The sequence below is a fragment of the Lontra canadensis genome, unplaced genomic scaffold (assembly GCF_010015895.1).
Source record: "Lontra canadensis isolate GAN:19392208 unplaced genomic scaffold, GSC_riverotter_1.0 scaffold104, whole genome shotgun sequence".
In the NCBI taxonomy this organism is placed as follows: Eukaryota; Metazoa; Chordata; class Mammalia; order Carnivora; family Mustelidae; genus Lontra; species Lontra canadensis.
In genome coordinates, this window is record NW_022631098.1 from 5043219 (window position 1) to 5066148 (window position 22930).

Sequence of the window (22930 nt, forward strand, 5' to 3'; positions counted from 1 at the left end):
CATGATCCTGGAGTCCCAAGATCGAGTCCCATATCGGGCTCCCTGCTCTGGCAGGGAGACCGCTTCTCCTGCTGACCTCTTTCCTCTTATGTTCTTTCTCTCTCCCTCTCTCAAATAAATAAAATCTTTAAAAAAAAAAAAAAAAGTGTAACGTGCTGTACACACGTTGATTTTATAATAAATATTGACAATGTCCTGAGCCAAAGCCATGGAATCTCCGTATCCGTAAACCACATAGCCTAGAGCAGAAAACATATGGAGATGAATGAATATTGATTTACCCGTGCAGTTCCTAGGTTGGGAAAACAATTTTAAATTTTAGAAAAACCCGTCAAGATTTCTGCTGACCCTTTCCCCTCAAAAGACCATTTCAAAAGCCTTTTAGATGTTCAGGCACAACTTGAATGAGCTATAATGTTTCCTTTTATTGAGTTCATGTAAACATACGCAGAATTAATTTTCAGGTAAACTGCTTTGATAGGGATTATAATATTGTACACAGATAGCTAGTATATCTTGTGAGGTGTATTTGCTTAGAGAACCTGGCTATCGTGTTTGATTTAGAGAACAAGTCTTGGGTAGGTCAGAAGGGCTCCACCAAACAAAGCAGGGTGTGAATTATTTAAGCTGCTTCCAGGGACCACTGTTACGTTCCAGGTGGCTGCTGATAACTGTGGGAAACGATCGCTTACAAGAAAGATAGCCTTTGTCTGATGGGATGGCAGGAAATGGATTCATGGGTTTCTTTTTTTTTTTTTTTTTAACGTAAATTTTACATTTAAATGTGGTTAGGAAAAATATTCAGTAAACTTGTAAACAGAACAGAGGACGTGCTTAGGCATAAAAAAGTATTGTGAATTATACAGTGACTGTCATGCCACTTGCCGTTGTCTGGTCTTGGACTCTCTCCATTTATTTGGACTCCAGTGAAATGTGATTGGAATTACTTTTCTCAAGGCAGGGAACCTGGAGAACGGCATGTTACTTGAATACACACTCCTGTTCATTTAAAAAGCTTTTGAATAGGTGAAGGGGATTAAGAGTACACTTACCTTGATGAGCACTATGTAATATATGGAATTGTTGAATCACTGTGTTGTACACCTGAAACTAATATAGCACTGGGTATAAACTACACTGGAATTATAATAAAATCAATAAATAGGTAGATTTTTGAGGAGAAAAAGTTCTGCCTACTAATAGTGGGGATTTTTTGTTGGTTGGCTGGTTGCTTTTGATGAATAATTCTAAATTCTCTCTCTCTCTCTCTCTCTCTCTCTCTCTTTTTTTTCTAACAGACTACCTTGCTAATCATGGCCGGTTAAATGAGTCTGAGGCCAGGCGCAAATTCTGGCAAATCCTGTCCGCTGTTGATTATTGTCATGGCCGGAAGATCGTGCACCGTGATCTCAAGGCTGAAAATCTCCTGCTGGATAGCAACATGAACATCAAGCTAGCAGGTAGGGGGGACGCAGCTGGCTCTAATGTGGCAGGAACATTTCTACCAGTGCATCGGGCTTTCTTAAAGTGTGTTTTACTCACAGTTCTACGTGTAATGACAAGTAAGAGAAACGGGTTCATTGTTAATGTACATGGTGGCAGGACTGGGGTCTGATTTGTGGCCAGGGTCTTGTGCTCTGCTGGAAGAGGTCCATTTGTCTGCCTGTGTGCGTGAGGCAGGGGACTGGTAGCCAGACCAGAGGAGCAGCCCAGGTCACTAGTGCTCTCCTTGCTGTCCTGGTTGTGGGTGATCACAGCTGAGAGGGCACAGCCGATAAAAGTGGGATGAAGATGAATGCCTCACTCTGGTATAATAAGGTTTTGAGTTACACGTGGAAGGTTAAGGGTAGAGATTATTTTGCTAGTTTTTCTCCTACAGTTTTCACAATTGTAAGAGGTTTTATATTTTATAGTCCAAGTTTATTTATTCATATGGTCAAACATTCAATCAGTATTTACGTGTCAGGTACTGTGCTATGCTAGGTATACAGGGGATACAAATCCTCTGATTCTAAAAGTCTAGTGGGGAGATAAAAATAATTAAAATACAATATGTTGCCCAAAAATGTATATACGAACTGCAGTAGGAATCTAGGTGAAGGAACAGCAGTCCCCCTGCGAAGTCAGGGAGGCCTCACAGGAAAGGGACTATTCGAACTTGGGATTGGGGGATGACTTAGAAGCTTGCCAGGAAGAGAAACGGAAGTGGGATATTACACACAGGCAAACTGTGTAAATACCACCGATGGAAGGGAAGGAGATTGAGACTGGTGTGGTGGGGAGCTATGGCTCAACATTGCTGGAATGTCAGATCTGTAGGCACAAGGAATCGACACAGGAGGCACAGGTAGGCAAAGAGCAGAACATGAAGGGTCTTGAATGCCATGAAAAAGATTTCAGAGTTTATTCTGTTGGTAATCGGGAGTGCAACCTACTGAAAATTGTAGGGTGGGGTAGGCGTGAAGGTGAACCTGGGCTACTCTGATTAGGTTTCATGTTGGAAGGAGGTTTCTCTCTGGCAGTAGAGTGAAGATGGGTAGGAGGTGTGGGTAAGACTGAGGCAAGAACATTAATAAGGGATCTAAGGCAGAGTCCAATTAAGAAGATGTGGGTCTGGGCTAGAGTAGCAGTAACAGAGGCTGTAGGCATGGGAGGGAGACTTACTTCGGTTAGGGTATGGAAGAAGATAAGGGGCTTGAAGCAAAAGCCTACCAAAGTTTGCAAGTGCTGGTGTTTTGTTCTAGGATTATTCAAGAGGAACAGAGGGACACCCAGGTGAGAGGAGCTGACCGAGAAATTACTTGCTAACTAGCTAGGTTGGATACTCATTGGACTTCTAAGCTTAGAGACAAAACAACAGCCTTGGTTTGTTGCACTGTGGTATAAAATAAAAGCCTCTGATTTGTGCACGTAACTTTTTTTTTTTTTTAAGATTTTTATTTATTTATTTAACAGACAAAGATCACAGGTAGGTGGAAAGGCAGGCGGGGGGGGTGGGGTGCAGGCTCCCCACTGAGCAGAGAGCCCGATGCGGGGCTCGATCCCAGGACCCTAGGACCATGACCTGAGCCAAAGGCAGAGGCTTTAACCCACTGAACCACCCAGGCGCCCCAGGAACTGGTTTATTTCTATGCAATTTCCCATTAGTTTTTGCCTTGGGCATTTGAGGGAAAGCAAATAATTAATTTTTACTTACTTTAACTTTTACTTTAATTTTAATAATTAATTTTAAATGCCAGTGTTACATATGGTTCAGGGAGGTAATGGATTTTCCATTCTGCAGGCTATGGCTTTTTTTTTTCCTAATGGGATTGCCTGAATAAAAGAGTTTTTTAAGTTAATCAGTTTCATTCCCATTATATATATAAAGATTTGTATTGATTTGTCTTTTCTGTTTTGAAAGTGCACAGTATTGGTGTTTCCATAGTTTCTTATGTGTGTTCACTCCTCCCATTTGTGTGTTGTTGTTGTTTTTCTCCTCTTCTTTTGGCCTTTCCATTGGTCTCAGTCATCTCACTCCCGTTCGCCAGTCTTCAGAAGTGCCCTGTACTGGGACTTTTCATTTACTTCTCGAAAGCATCTGCTGCCCTCAATTTGTCCTCTTCAGAGAAGGCTCGTGTTTTTTGAAGTCCTTAACTCTGTAGAAAGAAAGAGTTAAGAGCTTCACCTTCATATTCCTTTATCACTAAAACAAAAAACTCACAAAAGCATACTTCCAAGGCGTTCTGGGAGTCTTTTCAAGCAGAGAAAGGTTAGCGGTATGAGTCATATGCTGTGGAAATGACAGAGTGTTCTGTCACTAACATCTCAAAAGAAAATGTCAAAGTAGAACACCAAGGAAACTTGCAAACAAAATATACAGAATATTCCTTTAAGGTTATAACCAATTTTTGCCTGGCTATAATATGTCTCCTGTAATTTTGGCGTATAATATAGGTAGGTAAACTCAGTATTTCTAATGTCGTTAAGTGGTATTCACAGCGAGGTCTCTTTGACTTCAGGAAGCACAGATTCTGAGTTTCCAAGCATTATTGGTAAGTTTTTCCTCAAGGGTTACTCACTAACTGATTTTTGGGTTTTATAATTCAGTATTGATGCATTTAGTGTCATTGATTCCATACCTCACAAGTGGAGACACGCATGTGTGCACACGTGCACACACACACACACGTAGTACATCTTAGCACTCAAATATCCTCTTGTCCACATTTTTCTGTCATCCTCACCACCGTTTACCCCAAATTTTAGTAAAAGTTTATTAAGCATCTACTGTGCTCCTAGGCAAAGTCCTGGGGATTGAAGTATTTCAAGACAAAAATGATAACAATGCAAAAAAGTTCAACTCTGCTGTCACCTGGAGGAGTTAACCCAAAACCAGAGCTTTAACTAAATATAACACAAGAAGATAATTATAAAGGCGATGAGGCTAGGAGAAAGACTAATTCTTCCTGAAAGAGCGAGGGAAATGATTAGCTAAGACTTGATTAAGAAGAAGGCATTTGTGGTGGGACAGGGGAGAGAAAAGCAAAGGGGCTGAGAGGTACAGATGGGGGCTCCAAGCAGGTAGATCAGCATATGCAAAGGCAGGCAGGCCAGAGAACTCAGATTGTGTAGGAAAGCTGTGGACCAGAGCTAGTGGGATATAAGCACCTGTGACAAATGACAGGGAAAGAGCCTGGACAGGTAGTCAGAGCTACATCATGGAGAATCTCACATGCCACCAGAAGTTTATATGTGTTTCCATTTTTTAAAGAATTTCTCTAGGATACTTATTTTTAATCCATAGATTTTATAACTTTTTTATAGTCTTGCTTTCCTTTAAAAACATCATCTTGTGATTTGTGAGGATTCTTCTTGAATTTTAAAGAATTCCAACACATGTAAGAAAGATGGGACTCCATGGAAAAACTGCAAGAACTCATAATAAAATGCACAATTATTTCCTCAAATTATACTTTGCTTGTTCTCTTTATGAATTTCTCATTAATTGCTAAATGGGCTGAAGATCGGAACTACGTTAGCCATCTTGTACGTTGAAATTGAAGAGAAAGTACAAACCAAAACTAGGTGTAAATTACAGTATTTGTCTCCGTTCATAAGACAGAAAATGGGGTAGAAGTATCAAATGTGGTTTATTTTCGTAAGTACAGAAACATGGCTTTGAAATCATTTTCTAATTTATGCTCCTCCAGTGGATAAAGACTTCAGATACTAATGAGCCGTGGATCCGTCCATACCCGTGTGTTCATTACATCATTATGAGACCTCTGGCCTTCGCAAAATACCAGGCAGAATGCAAAGAAATTCTGGCTTTCGTTCGTTGTAGTGGTTATGGTAAAATTTCCCCCTAGCTATTTTGGCTATGACCATTCAGGCATCAGCTTGAGAAGAAATAGATGAAGGACATTTAGTTTTGTTCTTCACCTTTCCTAATCTGAAATGTTTGTAATAAATACTTAAAGATAAAAATGTATGAACTAGTTGGAGGAAGTTTTCAGAAAATATCACCATTCAAACAAGGCTTCTACGTAAAGACCGTGGAGCGTGATAGCAGACCGTGTTGGTGGGAACTCTGGCTGTGCCACGTAGCGGCTGTGTGACCTTGGGCTAACTATTTACGCTCACTGAGCCTATGTTTCCATATGTATGAAACAGATTCACCTGTTTCTCAGGAGTATCACAGGGACTTGTGATAATGTTAGAGACAGGAGGCCAGCAGGTAAGAGTATAGTCTCTAGAACCAGACTACTTGGCTTTGAATCGTGGTTCTGCCACTTACTGGATGGGTGACCTTGGACACGTTACCTAACATCTCTGTCCTCAGTTTCCTTATCTCTGAAGAGGGAATGATAGAAGTTCATATCTCACAGCACTTACTAGTTAATATTTGCAAAATACTTAGAACAGTGCCTGGTACATAATTAATATTATTTAAGTGTTCATTAAATAAATTGTTAAAGTCCTGGCACCATGTAAACACTCAGTGAAAGGGTAGCTGTTCTTTGTATTCAGTATGTAATTGACTCCATGTGAAAACAAATCCTAAAAATTCTGATAGTCATGTAACCCCCCTCACCATGTTTTTTTTTTTTAATTTACCAAGGCCTTAACACCTTATTAATACACATCTCCAAAGAGTAAGTTTATTATTTATATTCTAAATTGTCTCTACTTGATATGAATTAATTTTTTTTCTAAGAGGGACTTTACACATAATTACTGATGTGTAATAGCCTGGTAGATCTGACTTCCTTTCTGAACTGACCCATGGACTTCCAAGTAACCCATCATCCCTCATTATCGTTTTTAACAACCTTCGTATTCACAGAAGCCTTGAGACAGCGTTTCTGCATATATAATTCCAGTTTTGTGCCCTGGAATCAAAAAGAGGCGAGGGGAGGCTGAGATAGGTAGTAAAATATTTGTTAGAAGTCTTCTGTTTTCTATCCTCCTGCCACTGGTATTATGTAGAAAGAGCTCTGCGTCAGCAGGCCCAGGGAGGCCGCCTCTTTATCCTTAAAGGCCCTGAGCACCAGCAACACATTAAGCCCGGACCATGGAAGAGTGCCCAGAGAGTTTTGTTGAGTTTTGTTGAGTTTTGGTTTTCTCCTCGTCTTCTCCCTCCCTGCTCTCCTCCCCACTTGGGGCTAAGGAAGACCATTTATTTGCTCCTCAGCTCACTCAACTCCCTTACGGCACACATCGATGCCCCACACTGTTCAGCAGGATCACATGTCGTCTCAGCTGTGGTGACCACTCTCGTTGCCCTGCTGCCAGGTGGAGAGGGACTGACTGACATTTGCAGGGGAGCTGCGCACCTAGCCTTTCCTTGCTGGTGGGCAACAAAGCACGCAGTGACGTCAGTGCTGGCCAACCCCTGTGCCGTTGACATAATGTGTCCGCTTCATCTCCACCACTGGCCTGCCTTTCGTTTGTCAGCTTTCATTTCCTCCTAATTGTCTTCTCTGCTCCTGTGATAATAATTACAGAAGAGGTGTATCTCTCCAGTGAGACTGGGTATCTGAATTCTACTGGTAATTTTAGAAACGAGGATAAAATTAACCCTAAAGCCATCTGCTGCTCTGTAGGAGAATTTTTTAAATTATAAATTAGACATTATAAAACACTGCTGGAGATTTAAAATTGCCTTGGTGGTGTTGATTCCTAGAAGTCGTGTACTTTTTCTTAGCTTAAAGACTGGTTTTCGGGGTTTCGTTTTTTCCCTTTTCAGAAAAAGTTTATCTTCTGAAAAAGAAATCTTCTGTTTCGTCTTTATGTCATTTAAATAAAAATCCTATAAGTATGTAGTAATTATAATCATTTTGCGACAGTAACAGTGACAGACTGTTTAACATCTTCTATATGTTTTTCACAACCTTTGTTTTATTCTCTGTTTTCTGGCTGCTTGAAGAGTGGTCTGGGCACCAGCAGCATGAGCATCACTTGAAGCTTGTTAGAAATGCAGAGTATCAAGCCCAACCCTAGACCTGCTGAATCAGAGTCTGCATTTTAGCACATTGTCCAGGTGGTTCGTGTGACTGCTCGCCTTTGATCCGTTTCCTTCCATCAAGGACAACAGAATTCTTTTGTGCTTGGTTCCCAGCAGACAGTAATCATGAGGATCAGTTCATTTACTCTATGTAAGGTCCTGTTATTCCTAAAACAATGGACCTTTGCTAATGATATTTGGGCACAGATAACTTAGGTAATTTAGTGATGACACTAATAACAATTGACATTTGTTGTCAGTAAGATACAGGTCAATCAGTCACTTTCAAAATAAGCAGACAGTAATAGCCCTTCTAGTACCGTTTTCAAATATATCCATAGTCTGTTACTGGTTAGTTAGATAAGACGTAATTAGAGGACTCAGCTTTTGAGGTCAAGTTCATTTCCATGAGATTCCATCAACAGTAACTGAATCAATTCTGTGGTTGTGCAAACCCTCTCTTCTGTAGACATCTTAAGCCACAAAGAAACCAGGTGAGAGAATATGGAAATCCTGGGAAATCTCAAAACCATTGTTAAGAGTAAAACCCCTAGAGAACTTGCCTTCGTGTTAGAGGTGTGGGCACACGTCATCTCACATGAAAAGACAAGATGTCTAATCAGCACACTGTGCATTCCTATAAAGAATGTGGATTCCTAAAATGAATGTAGGTATATATTTCTGACATTTACTTTGTAAACAATTATTTCCATCCCTAACGAAGGATGCTGTTGACATAGCATCTAATAACGTAGAGAAGAGAAAGCCGTCTCTTGCCAAGTTTTGCTGGAAGAGGGCTAAATTAGAAAACCTCTGCTCTCTACAAATGTAAAAGATTTTTCCTGGGTTTATGACAGCCTTACCTCCTGCTCTAGTTGGATTCAACTTCTCTGGCTAGTGATGTTCTTGGAACAGCTGTGATATAGTAAAAAACAAAAACAAAAAAATACCTGGCTTGCAGTTTAAAAAACCTGTATTTGAATGCTGGCTAAGCCACTCATAGCTAGCGGTAACTTGGGCAGGTCATTTAATCACTTTGAGCTTCAGTTTCCTTGTTTGTAAGACATGGACAGTCACATCTCACAGGGCTGTTACCACAATTAAATGAAATAATATATATTTTAAAAATACCAAGTATGTAATGCCTGATCCAGTGTAGGCATGACGCAAATGTTTTTTGGATTTGATGATAACTCCTAAACCATGTTGAAGGATAAGTTGTCATTTGTTTCTAAAACTTCTCATGATTTCATATTGAACTTTCTTAAAATTAAGAGAATCTTTAAGAAAGATTTTTTTTCCTAATATGTTTAAGAATGTTGAAAATCATAATTGATCTGACAAACTTAAGGTGTGGTATAAGGGCAGGTTCAGTTGTTCCCCACACAAATGACAAATTACTGCAGAGGAAAGAAACTTTTTTATATTCAGAATTTTGTCAGAGTTGCTCAATCTTGTATGAATAAAAATAGTATCAAAATAACATTAGACTGAACCCTGGATTGGAGTGAGAAGTATCAGTATGAATTCATGGGTTTTTAAAAAATACATACACATATAGAAAGGTACAAAAATAAATATGGGGGGTGTATACATATATTTTAGCATTTGTACGTGTATTTCCTAACTCTCCCACTGACAGGGCCTAGAAGTAGTGACATCCAGCTACATCCAGGTCCTAGTCTTGGTTCTCTGTAAAAGGAACCAAGGATCCTTGGAAAAGTGGCTAATTCCAGAGCTGGGGTAGGGAAAATAGAAAATGAGCCTGGAACTTCTTCTGGTGCCAGAGATAAGGAAATACTTTAAATGAAATTTTAAAAGGATGAGGGCATGCTGAAAGGATGCAGAAGCCAACCTGAATTAGCTCTTCATGGCCAAAGCTGGAACTATTTGAGCACCCAAATAAATAATAGTATTGAATTATAACTAAGAATAAAATAAACGCTCGTGACAAATACAATGACAGTATGATAAAAAGAATAAATGATTTAACGAATAAATGAAAGGGGAAGAAGGGCAACTCTTCCTTAAAGAAGAATTATAATTAAGAAGTGTAGAAGACGGGGGGAAAATTAAAACTCACGGTTAGAACACTACAGTAATCATTGCTGCAGTCAAGGTCTACCAGTGAATGCTAAAGTGATGGGTGGAAAGTTTGAGAAACAGGATCCGTATAGTCTCAATGTATCTTCTCTAATGTATTAATTATAAAAGGTAAAAGAGTAACTTTTCAATGGGGACACCCAGCAGAAAGCACCTTAATCAAGAGATCAGGGGACCTGCCCCCCCCCAGTAATTAGACATAATACCATGCATCCCCTGATACAGTGCACTGAGAAGAGCACCTCATGTCTTGATGGTCTCCCCAAAAATCCATAATCTTTACCCAGTCATGAGGAAACACCAGGCAAAACCAGACTGAGAAACAGGCTACAAAACGTGTGACCTGCATTGTTCACGGTGAGGGAAGGCGGAAGAATGGAGACAGATTGGGGAAGCCTAAGGAGGCAGGACCACTGGATGCGCGGTGGAATCCGGAGCAGAGCGGGCACGCTTGTGAGAAACTGGCGCTGTCTTCCTAAGGCCCGTGGCTTTGTTAATAGTACTGAGTCCGTGTTACTTTCTTAGTTTTGATCATTTTGCTAATACCGTTACAGAAAATGTTAGCATTAGGGAAAGTGAGGTGAAGGGCATAGGGAGTCCTTACTGTATTGTTGCACCTCTTCTGGAAATCTAAAATTATTGCAGAATTGATGGTTAAATAATACTGAAGTGAATCCAGCATTGCATGGCGTAAGTCTTATGGCGGAAAACAGAACACGAAATGTCTGAGGGACACAGCAGCCATCACTGTAGGTGTTAACTTGCAGGCCAGGGGTACAGAACGCATGAGGCTGGACTGGTGTTTCGTTTCCAGCAAGGCCAGGCCAGACCAGAGGAGGCTGCCCAAGTTCCTGTCTTCCTAATGGTTTCCCAAAGTCAGATGATAACGTGGGATCTTCTGTTATCCTCTGTCACTGGGAGGCACTTGTCTGTGTTCGCACAGTGGCTGACACACGCACGCATTCCTCGGTTCAATGGAGGAATGAATTTGGTTGGCGCGATGAACACTAACCCTGCATTTGAATAGAAGGTGATAAATCCTGCCCAGCCCTGCCGCATTCATGTCGCTTCGCTCTCGCTCACCCCTCACGTCCTCTCAGACGCTGGTAAGCAGAAAGCTGCAGACTGGGGCGCCTGGGTGGCTCAGTGGGTTAAAGCCTCTGCCTTTGGCTCAGGTCATGATGTTAAGGTCCTGGGATCAGCCCCGCATCGGGCTCTCTGCTCAGCGGGGAGCCTGCTTCCCCCTCTCTCTCTGCCTGCCTCTCTGCCTACTTGTGGTCTCTGTCAGATAAATAAATAAAACTTTAAGGAAAAAAAAAAAAAGGAAAGCTGCAGACTGAATAAAGCACATTAGCTAGGTTCCTGTGAAGAAATAAAAGGGCTTTTATTTTTAAGTGCCTTTCCATGGCCACTTGTTAAACCTGACAATTATTAACTTGCTCAAAAATAGCTGCGTATCCCGGTGCCAGGGAAAGACACAAAGGTGGTGGCGCACAGGGAGGACTCTGTCGTCACACTCGCTCTAGCCCCGGTCTTTCGTCTTCACCAAGATACTAAATGTCTACCCTCACTTTCTCACAGTAAGGAAACCTCATGGGTTTTTAAGAAGAAATCCTCTTTAGAGAGCTTAGATCAGCTTCTGGTCCGCAGTAAGCACTTAGGAAAGAGAAGATGACAGCGTAGTCATTGCAGCAAACCTTTATTCAACAGCCGCTGTCTACAGCCCGCATGCTAAGTGCTGGGAGGACAGATGTGTATCATTTCTCCCTTCCCTTCTCTCAAGAAATGCAGTCTGATGGGGAAAATGGATAAGTAAAACAGTACGAAAAATTGCTCTTTTCCTCTCGAGTAGCTTACTCAGTATGTTTCAGTAGCATGCCTAAGGCATTATATTATATCTACTTACAAGTGTACTTGTCTGCGTATACCCATTCATTGTCAGCAACTTACACTCACAATAATGTGATAAAGTATAGATATTGTCCCCATTTTGCAAATGAGGAGATCAAGGCTCTAAGAAGTAACTTGCCCAAGGTCACACATTTACCCAAGCTCAGTAGACAACCCAGGATTTGATCCTAATCTACCTGACTCCAAAGTCTTCCTTAACCCATACCTCATAGGATTACAAATACAATGCTTAGTTGCTTTGACAAGGTTATAGAAGACATCTGGGGACGCCTGCGTGGCTCCATCATTTAAGTGTCTGACTCTCAATCTCTGCTTGGGTCTTAATCTCAGGGTCGTGGAGTTCAAGTCCCACATCAGGCTTCACACTGGACAAGGATGGAGCCTACTTAGTAGTAATAATAATGACATCTGCATATATGCTACTGTAATAGCTCTAGTGAATCTGATTGTCTTTTGGCATTTCTTTTAATGTTGCTACTGGCTCAAGTTTTATTTTCTTCAGTTCCCTACAGGAAACAGAAGCACACATCTACTTAGTACTACTCTCCTTATATGTTAACGTGCACTTTCCTTGTCTTAGATGTGTAAAGCCACAGTTGAGACTGGGCTACCACAGGCACAGCTCTGCTCTCCTAGCTCTTGCTCTCTTCTTGCCTGTGTGGTGTACCAGTGAGAGCCTCCGTAGTAAGGAGGCCAGGCCACCAGGCCCTGTCACTCCTTTGAGATGATACTTTCCACCAGATTTCAGGCAAGGCCAGATTGTAGGAGTTCCATAATGGCCCTTGAGATATTAAAACTTCACAGTGCTCTTTGGAGGGTACCCTCAACTTAGATGAGCTAAAACCCACCCTGGGATGATGGTTTAAAGGACAGCAATTATTGGACCTATTTCAGGATCTCCAAACACACATCTTAGAGCTTCTGGTGCTTGTCTGTGTGAGTGAAATTAACATTTTCCTCTTCGAATGTTATTTGAACATCTAGTCCTTGACTCATTTGAGAGTATAGTTTTTCTAGAAAATTAGAAATGCGCATCAATGAGGACATATGGGTTATGACGTCATACGAGTGGTTAGTCGTGGAGGTGGACTTGAGAAGATAAGACCTCTCCGACAGTCCTTTTGTAAGCAGAGTGTAGGGACTGAGCTGTGGTCCCATTATGAAGGGAGAGGCTGTCATTGCCTCCTCCTCCTGGGTGCCAGGGGCAGAGCCGGTGTTGTTCCACCAGGTGTAGACGGTGCCTGAGGCTCTTCCCCACATGCACCCTCAGTTGTCTTCTGAACCCTCAGGGTTCTCTGCACTTTTCTGCCCTTCCTGTACACTTCCTCGAAGTATCACCCCCTACAAGGCAGTAGTTGATAATGATGGCTTAGCCGAAGAAGGCAGCTGACATTTGACATCTGTGCTCCAGGCACGCTACGTGTTTAATCTCCTTTCATCCTCACAGCACCCTGTCTGGGTAGGTGGATCGTCACTACATTTATAGATATCGAAACTTAGGTTCGGGGAAGTTAAGCCATCTATGAAGGCGACCTAAAGCTAGAAAAGTGGGAAAACTGCTTCAGTTCCCATAACTTGAGAGACCGTACTCTGCCGTGAGGCTGTGGTGTTGGGATGGTGACTGCTCTCGCGGTCACTACTGCTTACCACCAGCTTGCATGTCCGTGAGCTACAAGAACGCTCCGCCTACAGCGTGCTGTGTGCCATAGTCTCAAGGGGTGACTCGAGTGCGGGTTTATGTCACCTCACTGACCCTCACGACAGCTCGCCGACTGCAGATGGTTATTACTTCAGCTTTACACATGGGGAAACCAAGGCTCAGAGACTGACACAAAGTCACTTAGCCAGTGAGTCTGGAGCTGGCAGTTTGATCCACTCCTCTTAGAACACTTTCACCTTGTTTTTTGAAGATTGATTCATTCTAGAGAGAGAGAATGCGCACAAGTGGGTAGGGGCAGAGGGAGAGGGGGAGAGAGAGTCTCAAGCAGATTCCTCGCTGAGCGCAGAGCCCGATGCGGGGCCTCATCTCAGGACCCTGAGATCATGACCTGAGCTGAAATCAAGAGTCGGGCTGTCAACCAGTTGTGGTACCAGGCGCCCCTTGGGACACCTCTGAAAGCTCCCTGTCCAGGCGGCACCGGACACTAGCTGGGAGTAGAGCCCGTTTCCGTCACGAAGGCAGTGTTCTCCTGCCAGGAATGTTTACAACAACACAAGACCATACTCGTGTAACTTAAAAAATAGTAGGAATTTGTGTCCTCAATAAGAGTATGAGACTCGATGAGCACTTAGCAAAAGGGCACAAGCTTGCATTTCTACCGGAACTCCCTGAAATTTGTCTTCTGGAATTTCCCTGCACAGAGAAGGCATCTGAGTACGGTGTTTCCAGAGTGCTTGCTGTGTGTCAGAGCTGCAGACTCAGTGTGACGAATGTCGTAAAAGGAAGACCATTGACTGTTGCAAGGTGTAATGCCAGTGCACTCCATCACTGAGTGAATGAGGGATGTGGTGAGAGGGGGCTGTGGCTGGCGGGCCGGAGAGCGACACCTGGTAATGAGCTATCCTGACGCATAGCTGCCCAAATCAGAATGTGTGGGCCAGCACTCAGGGAACTGTTACTCGGTTGCCTTAAAAGGTTTTTATCTTGCTACTCTGGGTAACGGCTGCAAGAGCAGCCAGTCACTCAGCTGTGTTTAGGGAAAGATCTTAAAATTTTATTCTTTTGCTTATTCCTTATAGACTACAAAAGTTAAAGCATTCTTGGGGTGCTTGGCTGGCTCAGTCGGTAAAGCATGTGGCTCTTGATCTTGGGGTCATGAGGTCAAACTCCATGTTGGGCATAGAGCTCACTGAAAAAAAAAATTTTTTTAATTAAAAAGAATGAAGAACTCTTAATCATGGAGTAATTGAAATTCTATAATTTCCTAATTCAAGTTGGTTGCCCACACCAATGGATCTTCTTTCAGCCTTAAAAATACGTGATTTATAAAGTCTTTTACCAACCTCTCACTCATTCTCTTTGAGAAGAAAACTTCATTTATTTATATATTCATTCAACAAATATCTGTGAAATACTTGATATTTTCTAGTCATTGTGCTCAGAGCCAGGGACACGGCCCAAGGTAGATGCCGTAGCAGGTGCTGCTGTCGATACAGCATCTTGTAAAATTTACGACGAGAAATGCAGTGTGGTTGAGAATATAGATGAAAGTAACATTTATTTCCATCCCAATAGATTTCGGTTTTGGAAATTTCTTTAAAAGTGGCGAACTGCTGGCAACCTGGTGTGGCAGCCCCCCTTACGCAGCCCCGGAGGTCTTTGAAGGGCAGCAGTACGAGGGACCGCAGCTGGATATCTGGGTACCTCTTTGCTTTGCTGTGTTAAATGCGTCTCTAATGGTAATAACTGGAACTCTGGCCCATCTTTGAAGCTCTTGGTACCTAAAACATAGTAGCATTTCCCTGTCCACTGGACTGTAATTAGAGCATTTTTGAATGGGGTTCTGGGAAGAACTGCTTGGGACAGATGTTATTACCTTAATATCAGCAATAATTTAAAATTAAGTAGTCATCAAAATGATTAAATTCAGATCTTTGAAAATATTTATTATAGGATATTTTATTGCAATAGAGTTTTAGTTTTGCTTTGTTTTGTTTTGAAATTCTGAGAAAATAGTAAATCCAAATGGGAATTTTTCAGCCCATACGATTTTAACAACCCTGGGGATGTTTAGGGAAACAGAGTGTTTACAGTCCTCAGTGGAAAAGTGACTGCGTTGTTTTCTTCCCTAGAGCATGGGAGTTGTTCTTTACGTCCTTGTCTGTGGAGCTCTGCCTTTTGATGGACCAACTCTTCCAATTTTGAGGCAGAGAGTTTTAGAAGGAAGATTCCGGATTCCGTATTTCATGTCAGAAGGTAACCTGTTTGTCTTACACTTGTTCTTTAAGGATTTGTGCTCCGAATGAAACTCCTCAGCGAAGGCTCAGAGTTTGGTGCCAAACAAAGTGACTGAGTCACTTGAGAAGCTATAGAAATAAGCAGCCCCCTCCATGTAGGTGAGGGAAGCTGTAGCCTTCCTACTTGTAACTGAAAACGGAAAGCTTTCCAGGTTAAGAACGGCAAGGCTTCGCATGTATTCTGGGTCTATAAATGTCCCCGGTTTATTTTAGACTTAGAGGAGCACCGTGCAGATAGGTTCACAACCATTTTACTCTAAGCATGAAATAGATTTTCCTGTATCCTTTGGTGAGAGGTTGCAAAATTGGGTTTTTTGATTAAATGAAAAACTGGCAAAGCTGTCGGATCAAGATGCGGGGCCCCGGCCCCGGCCCGTCTTGGATTAGCTTGTTCCGCGCGACCTGGGGTTTTGGTTGTCATCCTTAACTCTTGCGTTCCTAGTGACCGTAGAAGTACAGCTCTCTGGTAGCTGGGAGTGTAGACCTTAGAGCCAGGCTGCCTGGTTTTGATCCCGAGTTCACCACTTGGTCTGCCCTTGACAAGTTCGTCTGCTCTCTGTGCTTCCGTGTCCTCTGTCTACAGCACGGGAAGAGCAGCGCTTCCTGGTCCGGGTGCTGTGGGACGAATGGAGGTACTCTGTGTCCAGCACCTTGCAGGGTGCCTGGCACATCGCAGAGGGTATGAGGCTCACTTCTGTGGGGTGGTGGAGGGCATGGTGTCCGCTCCGAGAATAAGCTGGTGCCCGAGTCCCAGCCGTGCAGTTTTTGTGATATAATCAGAAGTAACTAATGCCTCGTGTGCGTTTCTCTCAGCTGCGCTGACTGGAGAAGAGCAGCAGGCCGCGGGAGAGCGGCCTCACACACACAGCCTCACAGAGGTGCAGCAGCCTCACAAGGACCTGGGGCTCCATGTGCGCTCCTTATAGGGGGAGGCTGGCTTTTGTCTTCAGTAGAACCTAAGTCTGTGTCTAGATCTTTTCACTCGAGAAATTCGATAGAAAGTTTCATTTAGCACCAAACTGGACAGACCTACACCCTCCTGATTTTCTTTCTTTTTTTTTTTTTTTAAGATTTTACCCATTTATTTGACAGAGATCATAAGTAGGCAGAGAGGCAGGCAGAGAGAGAGGAGGAAGCAGGTTTCCTGCTGAGCAGAGAGCCCGACACGGGGCTCGATCCCAGGACCCTGAGATCATGACCTGAGCCGAAGGCAGAGGCTTTAACCCACTGAGCCACTCAGGCACCCGCCCCCCTCCTGATTTTCTGAAGTACTCCTTCACGGTGATGGTTACTCTTGTGTCAGCATTCACCATGGGAACCTGACCGCTACAGCTGGCTTTCATGTGTTCCTTTATTCGTTTGACCTGCTTTCCAGTGGGCACTGTGGAGGACACAGAGATTAATGCCATTGTGCAGAGTCACATGAGTCAAGCCAGAACCCAGAAGTGCAAGGTGATTTACCTGACTTTCATAACATTGTGTTTTCCGTAGATTGTGAGCACCTTATTCGAAGGATGCTGGTGCTGGACCCATCCAAACGGCTAACAATAGCTCAAATCAAGGAGCATAAATGGATGCTCGTAGAAGTTCCGGTACAGAGACCTGTTCTCTATCCACAAGGGCAAGAAAATGAGCCATCCATTGGGGAATTTAATGAACAGGTTCTGCGACTGATGCACAGCCTCGGAATAGATCAGCAGAAAACCATCGAGGTAAAGTGACCAGAGATTTGACTGACGGTCTTTTGGCACAGCCACCCCCGCACCTGGGCGTACTGTTCAGTCTTCCCCGAGAATGTCAGTCAGACTCTAGTTCATGTGTGCTTTTTTATTCAGTATATAAATTCCTCCCTTTGCCCCATCTGCCAAAAAAATTCAAGAGATGGAGTTTATATGGGATTTGGGAAAGACAAAGACAGAAACTTAACAAAGTAGACAATTTCTTTTAAGATGAAGCTTGAAGTTTTATCCAGGGTGTGAGCTAGTCTATATGGATCATAGATGTACAGCTCGGAAACAAGGCTGGGGGCTGACCGGGAAGCAGGGAGAGCCGGCATCATGTTCAGGGGTGTGGGCTGTGATCTGCGGAGGCCAAGCGAGCAGAAACAGGTGGATTCCAGAATCGGAAGTACTCAGGGTCGTAGAACGGAGAGGGTCGTGAGCCTAGGAAATTCCCCCTCACTTTTATTTCTGTCCGTTAAGTAGTTAACGTATTCCTAGGAGAAACACATTTATTACCTCCACAGCAGTGCTCTCACGGAGCATAACGTGAAAGAATACAAAATGCCTCTTGTGAACTTAAAATGCTCCAAACCGTGGTGCCGCGAGGGAAGCCAGGCTGGCTCCCGGCTCAGCTCATCCCGAGCTCAGCGGCGTTTCTGTCCCCGCCACGAAGCAGATCTAGGACGCAGCTGGGAGGGCAGCCCGACGGGCCGTGCTTCCTGCCTGGCATGCTCCGCACCTGGGGTGCCCTGCGAGGCAGCCCTGCAGACGGTTCGGTGGAATTAGAAGCCAGGGAGCAGCTGTTCTGCGTTCTGCTGGGACCCTGGGAACGCTGGCGAGCGAGGGATGTGAAAAATGGGGAAGCAACTTTATTTTCAAGGCTTCAGGAGGGTGGGACTGCAAAAACAAGAGGAAAAAATTACCTAAGAACGGAGACACGGTGGCTCTCAATCCAGCCTCCCAGTGTTACTCTCCAGCCCAAAAGAATCACCAGAAATTTCCCCAAAGACTTTAATCATTCACTGCAGAGTTTGCAGTAGTTGGGACTTGTGTTGAAGTTAGGGAATTCGAGCTTGTGGGCCCAGGTTGTAAGCGACCGTACCCCGTAGTCACAGCTCGGGGATGGGACCGTGTGGCAGCCCTGGGAACTTGCGACATGAGACAGCGGTAGCATTTTTCCCGCATGCAGAAAAGCAAATGGAGCCTGTTACTGTGAAAGAGCCAGTCACTTAGAGGCCTCAGCCCTTGTGTAGTCACTTCTGGAAACTCAGACCTGTCTGTCTTCCTCCTGAATTCTGGAAGAGCTTTCATTCTAGACACACTTTGTTCGCTACCCTGCCTTCAGGAACACATGATTCCTCCTGCTTTTTCAGAAAGCTGGAGCTCACCACGCTGGTCCTTAACGCTTCTCCGCCTTCAGCACTTGTTTTCTCTTTCAGTCTTTGCAGAACAAGAGCTACAACCACTTTGCTGCCATTTATTACTTGTTGGTGGAGCGCCTGAAATCACACCGGAGCAGTTTTCCCGTGGAGCAGAGACTCGACGCCCGCCAGCGGCGGCCCAGCACCGTGGCTGAACAGACCGTTGCCAAGGTAACGCCGCATTAGCCCGGGGTCTCATCTTGCAGGTGCCTCTTCCCAGGTTTGACACATTCTCCATCTTGTCGTACAACAAAGGGTTAGGATCTCATCTACAAGCGGTTCTTCTGTAAGGTTTCTGCCCGTCACTTCCTAGATCCTCAAATGTTTTAGCATCTTCCTATTTCTTTTCTTTTTTAAGATTTTATTTATCTGTTCTACAGAGAGAGAGACAGAGCACGAACATGAGCAGGGGGCAGAGGAGGCAGGAGAGGGAGAAGCAGACTCCCCGCTGAGCAGGGAGCCCAATGTGGTGTCCATCCCGAGATCCTGAAATCATGCCCGTAACCAACTAAGGCACCCAGGCGTTCCCCATCTTCCTATTTCTAAGGATTAACCTTATTTCAGGTTTTTTTTTTTTTCTTTAGAGTTTTCTCTTCTTTAATCATTGATGGATGGTGGGAATCAATATAACTAGCCTGTACACTCAATTCCACTTAACAAATTTTTACTGAGATTTAGCCTATGCAAGCGTCTGTTCTTAGGCATGATAAGGGATGGGCTACGTAAAACCCGGACATGGCCCTCAGAGACATGACAGTGTAAAAGCAAAGTAAGACATCATCATAAATAACCACCATTCCAAATAGAGAAAGGTAAAGGTGGGAGAACCACCACGGGCAAAGGGGAGGGCGACACATCTGCCTAGGAAAGGCTTCGTGGGAGAGTTGGCATTTCCGACGGAGCTCAGATCTTCAGGGATGTGTAGGCCTCTGCTGGGGAGAGGCAGGAGTTGAAGGCATTGTGCGTAGGCAGCAGAAGCACTCAGTGGGCAGGCGTAGGGTGGTGAACTGAAGCGCACCGGGAAACGAAGAAGTTGGCATGGTGAGTTGAAGCCGTGCCATGAAGGGCTTCGGATGCCAAGGGAGGGAGTTTACGTACAATTCAGGAAATACTGCAGAACGACTGGAGACGCATATGATACAGTCATACCCAGGCTTTAAACGGACTCCTCTGCGACATCAGGAAGGGTAGATTGGACAGGGAAGAGAAGAGCTTGGGGGAGAGCAGTGAGGAGCTTGGGCTAACGCGGTGCTGGCGGGTGCAGAATGGAGGGGTGAGCGCAGGGTCACCTCGGGCGGACTCTGGATGGACCCAGCTGTGGCTGGCAGAGGCAGCGCAACTCGCTGCTCAATGCAGGTGCTCGGGAGCAAACCCCCGACTCAGCCCTTGCCTGCTGCCTGACCTTCGGAAAGTTCCTTAAGGTCTTCCTGTGCCTCAGTTTCCCAAACTATAAAATGGGGAAAATTGAAGAACATTCTAATGTTTGAATTAGTTGATAACTGTGCAACACTTAGAACATGCCCCCACGTGTCAATTCTATAAAGTAAGATGGAAACGTTGGGGAGGAAGGGACAGCAGTGACTTAGAGATGACTCTGTTCCCGGGCCCGAGGCTGGGAGAGTAAGTGGTGGCATTGACTTTGTTGCTTGAAGCAAAGAATAGATCTGGATCCCGGGACGGAGGCTGAGGCTGAAGGGAGTCAGAAAATCATCCGTATAGAGGGAGAAGAGGCATGTGGTTCGTTCGTACAATCCGTTAGGACTTCCTCCACTTCTGTGAGTGCTCACTTTGTGTCAGGGCAAGGAAGAGCAGAGAAGTTCTGACTTTTTGTATTTCGTGTTTGGCAGTTTTATAAAATTTGTAGGCGTTACTAGAATTTTGCATCGGCTTCTACAGAACATGTGCGGGGGGGGGAAAAACCAAAGGATTAACATCTTGATTTTAGTAGGCAAATGGTATACACTGTTACACACACTTTAACGTATGAAACAATGTGAATATTGACACTAATGTGCGCAACACACGGATAAAGTTCCAGGTCTTTGGATTAGAGTGTCTCGGAGCAGTTGGAGTCCGTCAGTGATCAGTCGTATTGCTTTCAAGAGAGGAGGGGATAAAATGAGAACTCCTCGGTTGGGTTAGTGAAAGTGAGATGTAGTAGTACCCCTTCCTTCTGGAAAATGGTGCCAGGCAGAAGGACAAGAAGCAAGAAAGCCCCCAGTGCTCACAGGCTTTCCCTCCCAATTGTCTTTATTCTTGTTCATATTATGCAAGCAGGGATATGGGGTTACATAAACGATCGACCCTGGGCTCATGCACATTACTGCACATGATTGCCTTTCTCACCTAAGCTGGAAGCAGATTCCCTAGGAGAGCTCAAATTATGTGAAATTCGGCTGAGAGTTCAAGAGGTATAACATGTCTTCCTGTGTTTGATTATCTGTTTTATTACCAACCACCACATTAATTGTTCTCCTGTTACGTATTCACCTAAGTGGTGATAGAAAGCTCCTTACTAGGACTTAAAAATGTGTCTCATTCAAGTAGAAGTCTTTAGGTCCCTTCGCAGACTTGTCTAGAGCGCCTCTGGGTGCTCGGCAGCAGCACTGGGGCTGGAGAAGGCGCCCCTCCCCCATGAGAGTCCACACTCGGGTGTGGTTGAACCTTCGGAGAAATGGATTTCTCTGCACTTCAAGTTGAGTAGCACCTTCTCGCTTTAGTTCTTTGTTCTGCTGTTGGCTTGAACAGTGCAAAGCCCGCATTAGTTGGTAGAGCTGTAGGAAATTGGGGAAGCAACGTGATCCCATGCAAAGATCACATGAGCTGTGGAATCATGCAGACCTTGGGTTCCAAACTGAGCTGAGCGACTGGCCGGCCAGCCTCTGTCACTCAGTGTCCTTAAATATGAAAGGGAAAAAGCAATGCCCCCTTCATGAGTTTGCTACAGAGATAAAATCCGGCAACTTACTGCAGGAGCTCAGCTCAGCAGACAGAGCGCTTCTGTGCCGGGCTCGGTCTCCCTGCCGCCACAGCGTCCGTTTTCCAGGAACTAGTCCCTTCTGCTAAAGGACGGATGGTACAGTGAGAAAGGACCATTATTACTACAGAGAAGACAGTGAGAACCGTGTCTCAGAATGATTCAGAGTACTTCTGTTTGCCATATGCTGTGTAAGAAGCGTTACCTCTAGTTGACTGCAGACAACTGTTTAGGAGAAATACGTGTCGTGCCTGCTCTCATGAACCCCAACTGCTAGCCCTTCCACTGCCAGTTTCTACGGCCGCAGGCAGACCAGGGTGAGCGGTCATCCTAGCTGCTCTGCAATCACTGAGCAGAGCCTGCCCTCCACAGCTGTAAGAAAAAGCATTGTGTAGGTGGCCCCAGGGTACCTCAGCCTTGGGGGTGGTGCTTAAACCATAAAAGGTTATTTTCCCACAGTTCTGGACACTGGAAGTCCAAGGTCAAGGTACCAGCAAGATGAACTTCTGGTGCGAACTCTCAGCTGCCTACTCAGTGTGCCCTCATGCAGCCTTTCCTCTGCACGTGCAGAGAGAGAGATGTCTGGTGTTTCACCCCATCTTAGAGGGACACTAGTCCTGTCAGGTTGGGAGCCCACCCTTAGGACTTCGTATTTCCTTATTACTTCCTGAAAGGCTCTCTGTCCAAATACAGTTGCTGGGGGTTAGGGCTTTAAGACACAGATGGAAGGGGGGCGGCAGCAACACACAATTCTGTCCCTAACCAGCACATTCCTATTGGAGCAGTAAAGATTTTCCCATAGGAGAAAACATTATTTTCATTGTAATGGTTATTCTAAAAAATGCAAAATCAGAAGAAGACAAATGCAAAATCAGATTCAAGACAATAAATACATGGTCTAAAAAGTCATTACAGTTAATTAAAGGACTCACACCCAGGTCTCTGGAGGAGAGAAGCTAAAATCATACCAATATCGTTTCTTTTTGTTTGAATTTAAAACTCACCACCGTATATCCCGTCAGGTGATTATAGCAGGGGAAAAATAGGCCATTCCTCTGCCTTTTAGACACTAGTATGTTCCTTCAGATGTTTGGCAGTGTCCATTGTGTGGACGTGGGCGTGGTCTATCGCCACTCTTGAAGAAACTAGTGAGGTCAGCTTCCTTGGGATGTTAGTCGTCCATCCGTGCATTAAAATGGCATATTCTCTAGTCCACGCTCCAGTGCAGAGCATGCCATTTGAATATTTTCACCCTACCTCGTTCCAGAAAGACTCCTTTAATCCCTTCAGTGATTACAAGAATCCGGAAAAAACAACAACAACAACAACAACATCTATCATCCTGTTTCCT

General features: G+C 44.3%; 1 protein-coding gene across 2 annotated transcripts in view; it reads left to right on the forward strand.

The window, feature by feature from the left end:
* SIK2 (salt inducible kinase 2) overlaps positions 1 to 22930 on the forward strand; it is a 124252-nt gene that overhangs the window by 86008 nt on the left and 15314 nt on the right. For both annotated transcript variants that reach the window (XM_032838435.1, XM_032838436.1), the window contains exons 4-8: positions 1299 to 1460; positions 14739 to 14863; positions 15296 to 15419; positions 16952 to 17172; positions 18621 to 18773. In XM_032838435.1, coding sequence (XP_032694326.1) covers positions 1299 to 1460; positions 14739 to 14863; positions 15296 to 15419; positions 16952 to 17172; positions 18621 to 18773 — 785 coding nt within the window. The remainder of the gene's footprint in view (positions 1 to 1298; positions 1461 to 14738; positions 14864 to 15295; positions 15420 to 16951; positions 17173 to 18620; positions 18774 to 22930) is intronic.